This window comes from Maylandia zebra, linkage group LG15 (genome assembly GCF_041146795.1).
Source record: "Maylandia zebra isolate NMK-2024a linkage group LG15, Mzebra_GT3a, whole genome shotgun sequence".
NCBI lineage: Eukaryota > Metazoa > Chordata > Actinopteri > Cichliformes > Cichlidae > Maylandia > Maylandia zebra.
Window position 1 is genome coordinate 40,693,407 of NC_135181.1, and position 17,759 is coordinate 40,711,165.

The window sequence follows — 17,759 nt, forward strand, 5'->3', positions numbered from 1 at the left end:
GAGGCTGAGGAGTGTGATCCCCCTGTAGTTGGAACACACCCTCCGGTCCCCTTTCTTAAAGATGGGGACCACCACCCCGGTCTGCCAGTCCACAGGTACTGCCCCTGATCTCCACGCAACATTGCAGAGGCGTGTCAACCAGGACAGCCCTACACCGTCCAGAGCCTTCAGGAACTCGGGGCGGACCTCATCAACACCAGGGGCTCTGCCACCAAGGAGTTGTTTAACTGCCTCAGTGACCTCGCCCCCGGAAATTGGCGGGTCATTCCCCTCATCCCCAGACTCTGCTTCCTCCTCGGAAGACGTGTCAGTGGGATTAAGGAGGTCCCCGAAGTATTCCTTCCACCGCCTGACAATTTTCTCAGTCGACGTCAGCAGCGCTCCGCCAGCACTATACACAGTGCAGGTAGAGCACCGCTTTCCCCTCCTGAGACGTCTGACGGTTTGCCAGAATCTCTTCTTATTTTAAATTAAATTAAATCAACACTACAACTCGGAGCAGCTATAAGAAGAGACTTCACTGAAGAAGAGGAGCTGCATTAGTTTTGCTGGTTGTAAATAGATAACCACACTTTGGAGGAAAAGAGTAAAATGTTGAGATGGTCTTTTTATTTAAACTGTGTTCAAACAGCCTCCCTGGTGCCTCCTCAGAGCTTCGTGTGACCGAGGAGTCATTAGTTCATTTACACTAAATTAACCCTGACACTCATCCTCACACACATACACACTCATACTCTGACACACCCATCAAAAACAACAAAAATGCATTTACAGGTACACTGTGTAGTTTCTAGAGGATAAGACTTTCCAGGTTTCTACAGTTGCTTAACATCTGGTGTCCAATATCCTATCAGAACTTCTCTGATTATTCTGCATTTGATCTAAAAACCACACAGTTGCAGGAAGTGGGTGGAGTTTTCGGTGACGTGCCTCCTGAAAGACAAGGGAGGACTCGCTTGCGCTCTCTCTCTCATGCAGGAATTAATCAGCGATGGAAAAACAGAACTTCTTTCGAGTCCTCCGAGTTATTATGATCCAGATCAGAAAGAAAAACAGGTCAGACAGTGCGTGCTCCTCCTCCTCCATAAACCTGTCCCACCTGAAATAAATAAGGAAACAAAAATATAAACCCTGCCAAAAGGAGAATCAATAAAGTCACAGCTCCACATTACAGCATGAAATTATGAACATCTTCATGTCTTGAAGAACACATTTTTTGTACTTGAGTGTAAAAGTCTTACACGATCAATATGGTCACGCTGTATTTTCAATTATTAGTTTTTCTGTATCTATGAGGACTCACCTAAACACAGGCTATCGGGGCAGAGATGTATATTTTAACTGAATGTTTTTACAGCTGAAGGTGAAAAATATGTAGAATCCCTTTTATCTCATAGATCAGTGTGCTATAGTGCATATGACTTTTTAAATTCCAGCTTTCAGTGTCCTCCTCCTCCTCAGTATGTTTGCTGTTACAGGCAGATATTCAAAACTTCGCTCTGAGTTCGAGGTGAAGGCACTGCTAGATTTTCCTAAACATTGTGACCAACGCTGAGGCCTCACAGGAGGCCGTCAGCTCTCCAGCAAATTTGCTCTGTATTGTGATCAGTGATCACTGACATGATAAAAAACCATTTACAGGAAATAATGACAATGATTATGGTTCAGTTTCATGTGTACAGACACAAGCTAAGTTTAAGCTACTGCTCTAAGTTTGTGCTAAGAACAAACTTTAAGATTGTAAATATGCGCAGGAGTTCAGCGAATAGCAGTTATTACCAGGAACAATAGTGGATACATTAACATTACATTAAACTTTGATGTCTTTGTTGCTGTGGTTCCATTTTTATGATAGTTGCCAAAAACGCAAAGAAAGGAAAATAAATCTTACATCACACAGACTGTAATTAAATAACTTCACTGTCTGAGCTTTTCTACGTTGCATGAACTATGCAATCATGCATGACTGGTTGTGACACCATCCGGATGAAGCTCATCTCATACACTGTGGATGAAGAACAGCAGTAAGACCTGTGGTGTGTTAAACTGAATTAGTGTGTATTTACTCTATGCGAGGGTCACGGCTGCTCCTCATTCCCAGAGCTGGGTGTCTGATTGCGCATTTGACTCCTCAGCTGTTCGATGAGTTCAGGGTTCTGCTGCTGCATCTGCTGAGCGAATTGCTGCCCTCTGCAGAAGCAAACAGAAAGGCAAAATCACCTGTTATTCATTGACACCACCAGCTTTAAAATACAGTCCCTGTGCTCTGGTACGTACGCCTGGATCAGTCTTGATAAATCTCCAGGTGCTGCAGCACTAGGAGCTGCTGGTGCAGCCCCAGGAGGCGGGGCTGCACCTCCTCCCCCTCCAGCGCCCCCACCTCCCACTCCACCATACGCTCCAGACATCATCCCGGACATCCTGGAAGATAGGACAGGAAGTTAACTCTGAAAAGCCACAGAGGAAGAATGGATTTCAGATGAAGTGAGACAGACTTACAGCTGCTGAACCTGAGGGTTGTTCATCAGAGACGAGGCCTGCAAAGAGACAAGAGTAGGATGGAAAAATTTACCGAGTAGAAACAGAAACTGTAAATACCTAAATTAAAAATAATGAGCAATGCTGATAAATTCTCAGAGTTCTCACTGTCTATGTAAGCTGCAATTTAATCACTGTTCAAATGTGTCTGTGGTTTTTTCTGGTCATTTCTGAAATTCTACACTTCTTTAAAGGAGTGTCTTGTAATTAAGAGAAAATAAAAAACATTACTATACCAATGCTATGCGTGGCTGTTGAGTCAACAGAAGTCATTATGTTGCTGTGTGCATGTATCTTTTAGAAATTAGTATCCAAGTGAGTTTTACCTACCAAAACTGACAAGACACACACCAGCATTATATGTGCTGTATGGACTAATAGGCATGTTACAGTTTCTGCATCTGAAAGGTCGTTAGGTTCTGACGAGGATGCAAATTTGGCCATCATACAGATTTGTGATTTACTATTGAAAATAACCAAATAGCAATAGCATGTGAATGCTATCAAAACCAGATTTTTTCTAGCATTTACAGGAGCAAGCAAGATAAGGTTAGCCACCTACACCGCACCGACATGTTTACTGTCAATTAGGAAAGTTAGCCGATAACGTATTTTGCCAAAATCAGGAGACCTCATTGACTCAAAGAACTATATTGCATGAAACGGGATTCAATTTTGTGTCAGCAGAAAGACAAACAAAGAGCTCAGGTTGGAGTTTGTGTGGCTTCCATGAACTGAGCTTGGCTTCACTGCCCAAAACTGGCTTTCTTTCTGCTAAAGTAAGCCACACTGATAATGTGGTACCCAATGCAGCATGTTGCTGGCTAACCTTCACTTGCTTGTTTATTATCAAAATAATTTCTGAAGTCACATGACTTTGTGCTTTTGTATATTAGAGGCAAACTCTTAGAATGTGGTCTCATCATTTGTACGATGGTTCGATGCAACAGAAAAGGTGATTTAAAGGAAACCGAAACAAGAAAATTAGCTGTGAGCTCTGACGAGTGCAACTGGTTCTGATGGCTGCCAAAACTCCGTGACCGCTTAGAAATGTTACAGGCCAAACACTCAGATCTCACCATGTTCATGAAGCCGGGGTTACTCAGCAAACCAGCTAGATCGACTCCGCCCAGCCCTGCAGTCTGAGAGAACAGAGACAGGTTCACGTAAACACAGTGCTGTCGGGAAGTCGGAAATTTGATCCCTCATCCTGCCTCTTCTCACCGGACTGGACGTGTCCATCTTCTCCTCTGCGATCTTCAGATTGGTTTTGTAGGTGTCGTTATCTGGGTCGAGCTCCAAAGCCTTCTTATAGTAACTGACTGCTTCTGTGTGTTTGTTGAGGCTGGCCAGAGCCAAACTGAAACACAAGACGACAAGTCAGGGCCAGAGACAGCTGAAAACAGAACGCAAGGAGCTTCCAGCTTTTCATTCTTCATGCTCTAATGCTGCATGTTTGTCTACTTAAACAACTGCAAACTCCTGTATAACTGGTTAAAAATAAATAAATAAATAATGTAAAAACTTTGTGGAAATAACTTTGTGCTGGCTGACTTTGGTTTTACGGCTGCAGTCAGCACTGACCTTCATTTTCAGTAAATCTGCCACTTGTGTTTAATAACTGACAGTTTTCTTCCAAAGGCAGTGAAAACACTTCATAAATATCGTAAAACAAGATTTGTTTATTTGACCAGCTTCACAAAATCCAAAGATATTCAGCTTCAGCACAGAGCTTCATTTATGAAAACTGCAAACTTTACTTGTTCCTAAAATACTTTTACAAAGGCAGAGTATAAATACTCATCATCTTAAGAAGACACAATTTTTATATTTTATTTTACTATTCAACAGATAAATCCTGAGATCTGAAGGAGCCAAACACTGTGAAAGCTTTCTTTTCTGATGCTCCAAAGTCACTTATTAAGAAAATAAAAGTTATAGGAAAATTTTTAAGTTGGATCTCTTTGTGGAATCCATTTGTTCGAAGAACCTGGTTTCATTTACGTTCTTTTATCCCCAGTCTGTCTGATTTTAAAGGACATAGAGACAACAATCCTCTGATGAGCCTTTGTTGCTAATTCGTCTGTTAAAAATAAACGTGTATATGTAATGGAGAAAACTACAGCCGTGATGCAACAGTGTCCAGGGTGCAGATCAGAATCAGAAATAGTTTATTAATCCCGAAGGAAATTATAGGTTACAGCAGGCAGCAGGCTAATGGCACATGCGCACTTACAAAGGAACCCTCTGACCAAACTTTACACAAACATGTCAAAGAGTAGGCTGATAGGAAAAAAAAACACCAAGATTTGCTATTAGCTCGGGTCCACACCAGCAGGTGGCGCTGTGAGACGCATCCTTGGTGTAAAAGGAAAGCTCCTCTCTGCTGCCTAAGAATAAAGAAATGCCTTCCTGCAGTTTCCTCTCTGATAAACACAGGACATTTTTTCTACATGTGAGATGTTTTTGATGTCAATGTGAAATCGCTTCACGGCAACAATGAAAGACAAAGAGAAGATGCTGTCATACCCCATCCGCCCATAAGCTTTGCTATAGTTGGGGTCGATGCTGATGGCTCGTTCACAGTCCTGCACGGCTCCTGCGTAGTTCCCCAGCTTACTGTAAGCTGCAGCTCTGCACAAAAAACACACAAAAACTAACTGCTTCACGTGAACGTCAACAATCTGAACACAGCAAAACAACTGCAACAGAGAATTTGCATAAAACAAACATAAACAGCACAGAAAAAATTGTTTCTAACAATATTGTCATGTGACAAGATGTGAAGAATTTGTTTTCTTAAAGGACCAAACTTAAAGGTTTTATGTAACAAGGTATGTAAAAATATCTAAAGTGACAAAACAAGTGAAAACACATGAAAAGTGTTTGTTCTTTTGTTTCTGGTTCATCATCAAATACAATTTTACTGTTTTTAAAATAAAATGAACAACAAATATTTAGTGATGCTGAGGAAATGCTGACCGACCTGTTGCAGTAGTAGACAGCGTTCTGAGGGTTGATGGCGATTGCCTTCGAGTAAAACTCAACAGCAGCTGCAAAGTTGTCCACCTTCATCTGGTCGTTGCCTCCAGTCGAGAAAACAGAAAAGAACAAAAACACCTCACTCACCTGAGCACTGTGCAATAAACTTTATACAGCAAAGTCACTCTAATGTCATCTCTCACTTGCTGTCCTTGCTATCATTAGCATTAATTATTATTACACAATATTTATTCCATTCATTTGGCATCACTGATTTTTCCTAGTATTTTGCTGTGTAGAGATACTAATGCTATAGTATCATGTGAAACATAGACTTTTATATTTACTTTTAAATGTTATCTTTAACTTTCTCTATTTCACTTTTTTTAAGCTATTTATTTGACTTTATTTTTTACAGACACTTTTTATGATTTTTTTTTACCTTATTAAGTAAAGTTTTTGTCACATTACCCTTTATTTTACTGAGCTACTCTACTATAAGCTTAATTTTTTTATTTTAATTGCATTTATTGTTTTGGCTGCTGGAATCTCCCAACTTCATTTTAATCCTCTAAGTGATGACGTGATGAATCCTGCTTCCAGGTCCAAACTGCTCTGTGTTTATTAAGGCTGTTGTGTTTTTAACATGTTTTAATACTTTGTACCTTGTTCTAATCTCAACAAGCCCATAAAAACAGTCAGTGATCACTGTCGGCCTCTCTCGGTTTTAATCATCACTGTTCATTTTACAGCTCAGTGTTTAAACCCTTACGATGTAACTGCAGCCCAGCAGCAGTATATGAATGACTAACCTCGTATTGTGGATGGATTATCTCAGTTGTTCTCCTGCTGAAGTTTGGTCCGTTTACAGCATCCTGCCATGCGACTGCATTTGTCCCTAACTATCAGGAACCCTCAGGTTAACTTTTATCGAGTGGAAAAAAGTTAGCTTCATCCTTCAGCTTCACTATGTTTATGCTAACATAGCTGTGTTGCTAGCGATCACCTAGCACATCATTATATAGCAGCTAGCCCAACTTCAGTAACCCTACAAACGTCACTGCTGTTTAGTTTTCTGTCTTCATTTATGTTGGAAGTGACAGCAGAGCTGTACGTTTGAATTTATTCATAAATCTCTCAGTCAGAACATGCTATATCATGCTTAGGTGGAAGCTAGCGAGCTAACTTCCTGCTAACTTCTAACTCTGTTAAATGTAATAAATCCTGTTTTCATGGATGCCTGGATGTTAAACTTCATTGTTACACCTGGTAAAGCAGCAATGCTGATCATTTTATTAAAGATGAAAGAATTTAGACAGTTTTTAACTCTCAGTGATGCTGCAGTGTTCGTTTGACTTTATAACCTGCAGCAGAGTTTGGGCCTGACACGGCTGATGTCTGACGTAAAGACCAGATAACAATAAATACATGTCCTCTTATTTCTATACTGAGGATAGATGATTAGACAGAAGTCAGCACTTTAGCTTTCATCATTAACCTGCCTTGAGGCCACTGTTGTTGCCTGCTTACATCAACAGTACTGCATTTGTGCTTGAGTAAATTATCACGTAACTTTACTTCTGACTGCTGTATTTCCAGTTAATGTATCTGCTCTGCCTCTGTGAGTCTCTGTTATAGAGTGTCAGGAAAACCAAGGGTTACTTCCTACAGCTTTCCAAAAACCTGATTCAAGGAGCTGCAGGTTCATTTGCATCATCTCTTCCTTGTACCAGCTTAACCCTACAAATGAACACAAAGACAAACTAGCTGCTCTAGATAACGTGTTCACACCAGCCTGGACTCACCGTCACTTTTGAGTCTTTCAGCCTCTGCTTTCTGTTCCTCTGTTGGGGAGTTTGGGGTGGAGTTGTTGTTGACCTGCGACTGAGCTGAATACTGTCAAACAAACAAACACTGGGTTAAATGAGACTTCCTGTAAAACAACTATTAAAAACAGACAGACGGACTCTTCAGGTGTGCAAGATCACAGAGAAACACTTAAAAAAAAATGCTCATGTAAAATTAACATCTGGTGCAACCTGCACTAAGGCCAGTGCTCCATTTAAACGTTTAAAGAATGGCATTTGGATCTTCACCAGTATGTAATAGCTTACTTTGCCTTTTGTAAGCCACAGCAAATAATACTGATATTTATTATGCATTTCGTTTCAGCTCTGGCTTTGGAAGAACAGTGAAATTAACTCAGACTTGCTGCAGGACATTGATGCAAAGGCCAAAATGTTCAGACTTGTCATCTCTGCAATACAAAACAAACCGTTTGGAAAGTTGCAAGGGTCTTCTGCGTTTACCTTTGCTGTAGCGGAGGTAAAGATCTCCGGTAACGTCATGGGGACCGCGAGACTCTGGTCATCGGTGGAAACCTCAAACGCCGTCTCCAAACACTGAACAGCAACTGAAAAACAATAAGATCATGTCAACAACAAGGTGGTTCTAAAAGATAAAATAAAAGAGCCACACAAAAGGAAGAACGATTCAATCTGTCGTGATCTTTCAACTACTCCAAGATGTGGAATCAGAAACATCCCTGTGTGTCCTGAGGTCTTCTCACCTGTTGGGGAGTTGGATCAGGTGTTGGGGGAGGATAACAAACAGTCTGGGAGCACGTATGGCCAGGTTTACTACTGCAAACTTGGTTCTGGTGTAAAAGTATTGTTGATATTTACTGCGAGAGCACAATGGGACAATGGGAATGGGAACTGAGGTTTGTTGTGACTGACCCTGTTGCACATCTATTTCTGGAAGTTCAGAGAGGAGAGTATTTAAGTCAAGCACACAAACTGATTTACTAAAAATTGCATGTCTTATTTTTTGCAATTGATAATGAACTGACTGACAGTAATAATAATAATAATAATAATAATAATAATAATGGATACTTTATTGATCCCCATGGGGAAATTACTTGTTTTTCTCTGCATTTGACCCATTCACTCAGTGAAGCAGTGGGCAGCCCACTAAGCAGGCGCCCGGGGAGCAGTGTGTAGGGACGGTACCTTGCTCAGGGGTACCTCAGGGTAGCCGTTAAGTGGATTCGAACCGCCGACCTTCCGATCATGGGGCGACCACTTTACCTACTGAGCTATCCCTGCCCCCCCAGTGTTTAAAAAGAAAGCACAACTTTTGTAAATCACCTGTAAAAATAAACACACCTATGAGTGCTATTTGGAAATTGTGCTCACATGGCATCTTGCCCAATTTAGTACATCTGGCCCACAGTGAGGTATTCTCTTAGAGCATCTGGCAGAGCCTGAGGTCCTTTTCCATCCTCTGAGGGGAAACGTGGATTAACTGAGGTCACAGAGTTAGTTAAAAAACTATTTTGTGACTGGACTTTATGCAGATGTTGTTTGTCTTGAGCTCTTCGGGTGTTGTGAGGGTTTCCTGGTTGACACGTCGATAAAATGATCCAACTGTTTCAGAGGCACACTTGAGGACAGCGACTCTGGAATAGCCAGATATGGTGGTAAAACATTCCGTGGCATAAATGCCTTTCCCTCTCTGAAGCCTTTATTATACTTTGTGTCTAGAAGTCCACTATGGTTTGCTTAGGTCAGAGTGATATAAATTTTGTCAACAGATATTTGCAGCTGTCTTGTGTCCACAACAGAGCATCATAAGAGAATGTCTATGCCAGAGTAACGGAGGAGCCATTAGGTGAACCTCAAATTCAGGAGAAACAATCAGGTTTTCATACTGATTGAGGCGTATTGGACCAACTCTTTATCCTCTCAAGGACACTTTGAAGTGATGGTTTACTCATCTAGACACCATTTGTTTTGTTTTTCTCGAGAAAGTATTCAACGGCATCCATGTAGTGTTATAGCACGTGTTACATGTGCTATGTAGAGCTGAGCAATATAAGATTTTTTCATATCACGATATGTTTTTTTCATTTCAGGCGATAACGATATCTATCACGATATAAGCCAAATAACTATATTTGTAAGATTTAAATGTGCCGTTGCTCACAAGTAAAATGTGAAATAATCAGCAGCTTGTTTTTATTTAAATATTTATTTCCCATAATAAGTTCAACAGGGTAGATGTACTTAAGGAACATGAGACTTTTTCAGATAAATAAAGGCAAATATTGCAAACTACACAAAAGGCAGCCGCTAAAGCGTTTAAGTTTCAAAATAGAACAAACGAAACAGACTAAATTGTCAATTCCACTTAGAAACAAAATATTAATTCTAAAAATAAATCTTAGTTTGTTTTACAGAAGAACAGACAAAACTGACTAACTTTTGTCAATATCAAATAAACTGAGAACTAAAAGGAAATTCTCAATCTCTCCTTGTTGTATAGCTGAGCTTTTCAAACAGTTTTAACAGTTACTTTAGTCTGACAAAAGCCGAATGACGAATTAGCGCTTCCAGTCAGAGACTGAGGCTACGTCCACACGTACACGGGTATTTTTGAAAACGGAGATTTTCCGTTTTCGTTTTAAAAAATAATCCCGTCCACACATAAAGGCAGAAATGAAGGAAAACGCTGCTATGAACATGCCAAAGCAGCAGGTGGCGCTAGATTCCTAACCGTGCAGAAATGTTGGCCAATCAGAAGTCTAGAAGCCTCGGTGGGAAAAAGTAAACAAAGCTGGGGCATAGAAGCAGAACCGAGTCGTATGTGTGGAGGGACAGTAACTGTGTGTATATGTAAGCATTTAAACACTGCAGAGAGTAGAATTAACAGTAACAGTATTGTAGAAATTCATTTCACCGAAACAATAACGTGGCGCACAGTGTGACGCATGCACCAGTTTATTGTATTTCCAGACTTGCTTTCGGCACAATTTACAGTGCACGCTACTCTGTTTTTTGTCAGACTTGAAATAGCCGAAATACCTTCACACTACGGAACTTCTATGGCTCTTCCGTTCGACAATCTCTCCGGCGTTGGAACCATCATCTGTTTTCACGCTCGGTTGATTTCTCTAGTCGGCACACTCATTTCCTCCATTACCCGGGCGGTACGGTGGCTGGCTGCTTCCCAAACAAATACACATGTGCGGCTTGGCACTTGTGCTGTACCTAACAAGTCACGCGACGTGACGCTGCGGCTGTGATTGGTTCGGCTCTGCGCTACTGAATTTGGATTGGCTGACCTTTTTTTTTTTTTAAAGAGGACAAGAGCGGCGAGGTCTATTGCGATAGTTTAATTTCTCTATCGAGTAAAAGTTATATCGCGATACATATCGTTATCGTTCTATCGCCCAGCTCTAGTGCTATGTGAGCTATTTGGTCTCTATCAGGCTACCAGGCACAAGTTTTGAATTAGTGATGGCAATGCAAACTGCCAACCTGCCCTATGTCACAGGTTCTATTAATAATCTTTGTGGACAACACAGAGCAACAGCATTCAGCAGGTGAAGGGTGTCAGGTTCAGTGGTCTCTTTGCTCCTTGTTGATTTATTACAATTCAGTTTTATTTCTACAGCACACACAACAGATGTCTTAAGACACCGTATAGTGTGAAATAAAAACAGAACACAAAGAACAAAAAAATTAGAGAGTTTACAAAAGTTAGTGACATGCAATATAAGGACGCTGGGAGTGAAAAGAGGGGGGGAAGAGGATGATGAAGAAGCGCCAGTATCTAAAGGCTCTGGCTGCTATAGTAATGAATAGTTTTTAGGTCAAGATTTCTATTCAAAGACTGATCTAATGTGCACTCTTTGCTGGGCAGAAGTACAGAGACTTGTGTTAAAAAAGTGAAACAAAAGTGAAGTACTGATTAAATTTCACTCAAGTAAAAGTGAAAAAGTACAGGCTCTGAAATGTACTTCAGAGTAAACAGTAGCTCTTTTCTACTTGCTGTTTTTGCCCAAAGCTAAGTAAACCTGTGCTGATCCTTGTAATGACACAATAACAGTATAGTCACGAGATAAAGTGAAATTTGGCAGATGGGTAAACCTGTAAGCCATCCTTTCTGTGACTTAATACTGATCATAAACAAAATAACTGTTGTGCACCAGCCCAACACAGTGCTTTACAGCACAGCAAGCTAACTTGTTTATCCTGCATTAAACGGCAGGATTTTATGCAACATGCATTCATAGACACGATGCATTCGTGCATCACGTGCATCAAGTGCTTTGAGGGTCTCGTAAAGCACTATATAAATGCAATGCATCATTATTATGTCTATTTTGCAGGAATGTTACACATAAGCTTCACATAAATATATAGTATTTGATTAAAAAATCAAGACATTACATGTACAGTGGGGCAAAAAAGTATTTAGTCAGCCACCGATTGTGCGAAGTTCCCCCACCTAAAATGATGACAGAGGTCAGTAATTTGCACCAGAGGTACACTTCAACTGTGAGAGACAGAATGCGAAAAAAAAATCCATGAATCCACATGGTAGGATTTGTAAAGAATTTATTGGTAAATCAGGGTGGAAAATAAGTATTTGGTCAATAACAAAAATACAACTCAATACTTTGTAACATAACCTTTGTTGGCAATAACAGAGGTCAAACGTTTACTATAGGTCTTTACCAGGTTTGCACACACAGTAGCTGGTATTTTGGCCCATTCCTCCATGCAGATCTTCTCGAGAGCAGTGATGTTTTGGGGCTGTCGCCGAGCAACACGGACTTTCAACTCCCGCCACAGATTTTCTATGGGGTTGAGGTCTGGAGACTGGCTAGGCCACTCCAGGACTTTCAAATGCTTCTTACGGAGCCACTCCTTTGTTGCCCGGGCGGTGTGTTTTGGATCATTGTCATGTTGGAAGACCCAGCCTCGTTTCATCTTCAAAGTTCTCACTGATGGAAGGAGGTTTTGGCTCAAAATCTCACGATACATGGCCCCATTCATTCTGTCCTTAACACGGATCAGTCGTCCTGTCCCCTTGGCAGAAAAACAGCCCCATAGCATGATGTTTCCACCCCCATGCTTCACAGTAGGTATGGTGTTCTTGGGATGCAACTCGGTATTCTTCTTCCTCCAAACACGACGAGTTGAGTTTATACCAAAAAGTTCTACTTTGGTTTCATCTGACCACATGACATTCTCCCAATCCTCTGCTGTATCATCCATGTGCTCTCTGGCAAACTTCAGACGGGCCTGGACATGCACTGGCTTCAGCAGCGGAACACGTCTGGCACTGCGGGATTTGATTCCCCTGCCGTTGTAGTGTGTTACTGATGGTGACCTTTGTTACTTTGGTCCCAGCTCTCTGCAGGTCATTCACCAGGTCCCCCCGTGTGGTTCTGGGATCTTTGCTCACCGTTCTCATGATCATTTTGACCCCACGGGATGAGATCTTGCGTGGAGCCCCAGATCGAGGGAGATTATCAGTGGTCTTGTATGTCTTCCATTTTCTGATGATTGCTCCCACAGTTGATTTGTTCACACCAAGCTGCTTGCCTATTGTAGATTCACTCTTCCCAGTCTGGTGCAGGTCTACAATACTTTTCCTGGTGTCCTTCGAAAGCTCTTTGGTCTTGGCCATGGCAGAGTTTGGAGTCTGACTGTTTGAGGCTGTGGACAGGTGTCTTTTATACAGATGATGAGTTCAAACAGGTGCCATTCATACAGGTAACGAGTGGGGGACAGAAAAGCTTCTTACAGAAGACGTTACAGGTCTGTGAGAGCCAGAGATTTTCCTTGTTTGAGGTGACCAAATACTTATTTTCCACCCTGATTTACCAATAAATTCTTTACAAATCCTACCATGTGGATTCATGGATTTTTTTTTTCACATTCTGTCTCTCACAGTTGAAGTGTACCTCTGGTGCAAATTACTGACCTCTGTCATCATTTTAAGTGGGGGAACTTGCACAATCGGTGGCTGACTAAATACTTTTTTGCCCCACTGTAGCTTTTATATCCAGCTTGTCAATTAGTATCAGTTTGTCAGCGGACAGTCCTTACCTTCAAAGATAACCCCTCTTCCTCCTCTACTGTCCTGTTTCTCCTACATCTTTCTCTATCTCTGACTCAAGTTATCTCTCATTCTTTTCTCTCCCTGAGAAATACAGCAGCTGGACCTTTAGCTAGCAAACACACTCCATGACAAACTGCACAAGAACAGTTTGTGTGTTTACTGATGATTGTTGAGCAATTACAGAAACGCTGCATTTGAAAATAGCTGCTACTTAACACGTTATTCCCTGTATGCTCGCTCCTCTTAGGGATATCTGCACCAAGAACACCACTGGATTGTTCTGCTCCACTTAGCTCTATAAACAAAGCCTCTTTCATTTCTTTGTACATGATACAACCTGGTGATGGATACACCAATAGGACTGTCTTTTATGTGCTACTGGTCCCAACTGGGCTACTTGGCTCAAATCCGTCTGATGTTTGAAGGCACAGACTAACGTCTTAAACCCAAAGTAACAAACCCATTTGGTAAATTTAAGCGGTAAAAAATATAAGATTATGTGTAAAAATGTAGACAGTCAAAGTAAAAAGTTGTCATAAAAAACAATACTCAGGTAAAGTACAGATACCTAAAAATGAGTTACTCTGCTTAATTTTGAAGTATTTGTACTTCTGTTTCCTCTGCTGCTCCTCCAACCCAGACTCAGACATATGAAGCCAGGCTATGTGTGCTGCTGTATATATGTTGTGGAAAGAAATATTGAAGTGAACTTTTTTTTAGTGCTGTAGCTGACTCAGTCAGAAGATCTGCTGGCATAACAGTCAGTGATGATTTTGACCAAGATCACAGTCAAATGGAGTCACAGGAAGTTTGAGCTTTTGTAATAAAAACAAATATAATAATAATAATAATAATTCCATTCATTATGATATCCCTGGTCCGTGGTTATAAGACACTACGACACACGGCAGCAAACCACACAAACTCTGAACATCATACTTATTCCCCATGAGAAAGTTTAAGTGTGCATTCTGAGTCAGGAGAGAAATGAACTGAGCAGCTTCATGTTCTTCTTCTTCATGTCTGAGGACTCACCTTCGAGACTCTCCTGAGCATCTGAAGACAGAGTCCCTGACTGGAGCTGGTCATGGAGGAACTGGATGATGGAGAAAGCGAGGCGTTTGTTGTCTGTCATGGCGGCAGAGGTGCTGCGTCTCTGTGCTCACTGAGGGAGAGACACCCTGCAACTAAAACCTTGTTTCCAATAAGAACCGGAACCCTGTAAATGTACATAATGCATGCAATGAAATCAAAATCATTTAAATACCGCTTAAGCATTATATGAAAATAGTGCAGTGCATTTGTTCATTAAAAAGAATATGTGCCAACTTTGAATTTGATGTGAGCAACATATTTCAGCAAAGTTTCAATATGTACTACATAACCTCTTCTTTTAACAACACTAAGAGGAGATCAGAGGGTAAGCACATAGCATATCAGTAATGTGTTCTGAGCCTAAAGCCAGAGTTTTCAAGCTTACGAGTGTGGCTAACTTTAGTTGACTATAGGAATTTATGTTAAACACCTTACACGGTACGGACCAAACCAGAAATGTTGCCGTGCCGGCGTATTTACACTATAAAAACCAGTCTGTTTTCAAAACTGTGCTGCCTGCAGGCCTAAGGGTCACAGGAAAAGGTTTCCAGCCTTTTGCCCTCATGACATTTCTGCTAGCTCTCTAACTCTTTCTATCTCACAAACTGCAGACCCCATCTTTAATTCTGAAATACTCAGCATCAGTAATGCCCTTTTTTACACCTCATTAGGTCAGTAATTAACCTCATTAGCTGTCAGATATTGCAGACGTGTTTGATTTTTTTTAAATCACATCACTCTCTATATGTAGACATGCAGCATGTATTTATATGCATGCATACATTTTGTTATATTTATTACTTTCTTTGGTATCAACCAGGATTGAGTACTAACTTTGATGTACTTTGATAACACCTGCTTATTTTGAATTTGATCTCTGCAGCATGAAGGAATGCCTTTATTGTCATTGCACAAACTTCTTTGTTTCAGCCTCTGCTATATTGCTGTTTTGAGGGGGGCGTAGAGTTTAGTTGTCTGGGTATTCTGCCAGATAATGCTATTAATGATACATTAACACCTTGTATCAACAGTGATTAATGCTCGTCAGGGACATGGAAGTACCTTCTTTCCACCACACCATATGTTTAGCCACCCCCTTTGGTATTAGCATGGAGAATGTTCTAGCAACTCCAGCACTGTGTGAGCAGAGCTAACGTTAAACACCTCTGAACATAAAACCATTACACAAACAGAACAGCTGATGCGGGCTGATAAAGGAGATCTGTCTGTCGTGTTTTAAACTGCTCAAATCAGTGAAGTTTATGAGGAGTCACCGCAGACACAGTGACTCAAGATCTCTGGCTAATTTCTAGCTTGGCGTGCTAGCATACCAGTTAGGACAACTACAAATCAGCACACATCTACGGTTTATTTGGCTCTTGAGGGTATACGTTACGTTTTAAAATGGGTTTCCTGGAACTGCTATGACAAAGCTCGCAGTCTAACGCTATTACTATAATCGGTACTGAATTAGGTGGTTATGCTGTATTGGTGAAACCCTGAAAACTTAAGACTACAACTGACTCGTCGGACACGAATTTATCTCCTTTGAAGTTAACAAGCAGCTGGTTTATCTTCAGACTGAGCATGACTCGAAATGGAAAGAATGTGTCAACAAAAAGACGAAGCTGATGCTAAAATGCTTGTATTTAGTCAACCCGTGTTACTTTCTGTATGCAACACAGGCCGGATTTGACAGATGATTTCGAGAGTTAAAGATATGTCTTTAAGTTTTCCTCTATTACACCTGAGGGTCGCTCTAGATTCTAGAAGAAAGACCACGATGTACTGCAAGAGATTTGAAAGGAGCGTGACGTGTTCGTCAAACCATAGCGGCACGATGCTAACGGGTGGCTAGCTGATCATTTTCCTTTGAGTACATAGGCGCTGCTTTATAAATAAACCTTCCACGCTGCCAAAGCGAGGCTGACAATACAGCTAAGCGTTTCTCCTACCTGTCGTCTCCGAGTTTCAGATGCGAATCAGTCCTAAAAAAGAGAATTTACGTTGCTTAGCTTCTTTGAGGAACACTCACTCAGTTCGTTCATAAGCTTGTCGCAGAATGATGTCATCATGCGAGGGTGCAGTTGAGGGGTCGTAATATTTTTAGCGACCTTACTCACTGCCACTGCATTATTATTTTTTTTTTAATTAATTATTTATATTAAATTGAACAAGTCTGGCAGAACACACAACTGTGAAATAATAGAAAAAAAATAATAAAAAAAACAATACACTGAGGGTTTTAACACAAAACACAACTTGTATGTACTCTTTGTCCTGGGCCATTCTGAAGGAAGCTTAAATTTCCGTCGTTCTTACGCATCTTTATGGACACTAAAATTTGTACCTGACAGGGGCGCCTCCAGAATTCTTTCATAGGGGTGGCCATATGGGGACCACTAAAAATATCAGGGTGGCACGCAAAAAATAGAATTTCTCCTTTTATTATGCTGTTATCAAATATAGGTCACTTGACAGAAAAAAAAAATCCCCCCAAAAGAGAGAAAGTAAAGAATTTTATCCAGTAGACTCGCTCATTTTTCAGGAAGTGATGCCTCCAACTGGTGAGGCATCCTTTTTCTTTGTTTCATTCTTCTTTATTATTATTATTGATATAAAGCTGGCCATTTTCACATGACAGTCACTTTCAAACTTTTTTAGAACTGCATTTTTTTTTAAAGGAATAGAAATGGAGGTGCTCCAAATATGCAAGAACAAAATGTCCCTCAAAGTGAGAAGAGTCAATTTTAAATCAGGTAACTATTTCATTTGTTTTTATTTTTGATATATGGAAAACTGACATGCATAAAGGAATAATGCCACATTTTTACCAGGAAAGGTTAGTTAGTTTTCTTGAAAAACATCAGGTAAGAGTATTAAATTCCCTTCAAACCTTTGTCATGGATCATATATACAGAAACCCATGTTTATTATTATGTTATCATGTTTATTATGCTTTTACACTTAAATAGTTGTTATGTGTGCTTTGGGCTTTATTCTTTTTACAATAGACTTTTGTCACTCCTCTCTGAAGTATTTTGAATTGTTCTAAACTGCACTAAAGTGTTGTGTAGCTGTGTAAAGCCTAGCTGATAATCCTGTATATAGCTTCTTCACTTTTTACTCTGTCTTTAATAAATGAAAAATATTTATAAAAAGAACTTCTCAACACCACCTTGCGTGCTCCTCCTCCTCATTATAGCAGATTGTGGTTGTCAGAG

At 40.6% G+C, this 17,759-nt stretch overlaps 1 protein-coding gene across 2 annotated transcripts; it reads right to left on the minus strand.

Annotated features, from left to right (window-relative positions):
* Positions 1-587: 587 nt before the first annotated feature.
* sgta (small glutamine rich tetratricopeptide repeat co-chaperone alpha) lies at positions 588-16,644 on the minus strand. Of its 2 annotated transcripts, none has more exons than XM_004561531.3 (12): positions 16,571-16,644; positions 14,476-14,659; positions 7,830-7,933; positions 7,326-7,416; positions 5,525-5,624; positions 5,068-5,172; positions 3,763-3,898; positions 3,618-3,680; positions 2,500-2,537; positions 2,278-2,421; positions 2,067-2,190; positions 588-1,099 (listed from the first exon to the last, which is right to left on the minus strand). In XM_004561531.3, exons 2-11 carry the CDS (start codon positions 14,573-14,575, stop codon positions 2,079-2,081), a joined length of 993 nt encoding a protein of 330 aa, XP_004561588.1. In that variant the 5' UTR covers positions 14,576-14,659; positions 16,571-16,644; the 3' UTR covers positions 588-1,099; positions 2,067-2,078. The 2 variants fall into 2 exon arrangements, with proteins under 2 accessions (XP_004561588.1, XP_004561587.1); XM_004561530.3 differs by having other exon boundaries at positions 16,491-16,628.
* Between the last annotated feature and the right edge of the window lie 1,115 nt (positions 16,645-17,759).

What these genes read in the sequence shown, in the direction of transcription:
- sgta (XM_004561531.3), bottom strand. Translation starts at nt 14,575, where the DNA reads ATGACAGACAACAAACGCCTCGCTTTCTCCATCATCCAGTTCCTCCAT. An exon ending in AAAGCTTATGGGCGGATGGG is followed by an intron (nt 3,899 to 5,067) that starts GTATGACAGCAT and finishes CTTGTGTTTCAG; the next exon opens with TTTGGCTCTGGCCAGCCTCA. An exon ending in AACCCTCAGGTTCAGCAGCT is followed by an intron (nt 2,422 to 2,499) that starts GTAAGTCTGTCT and finishes CCTATCTTCCAG; the next exon opens with GATGTCCGGGATGATGTCTG.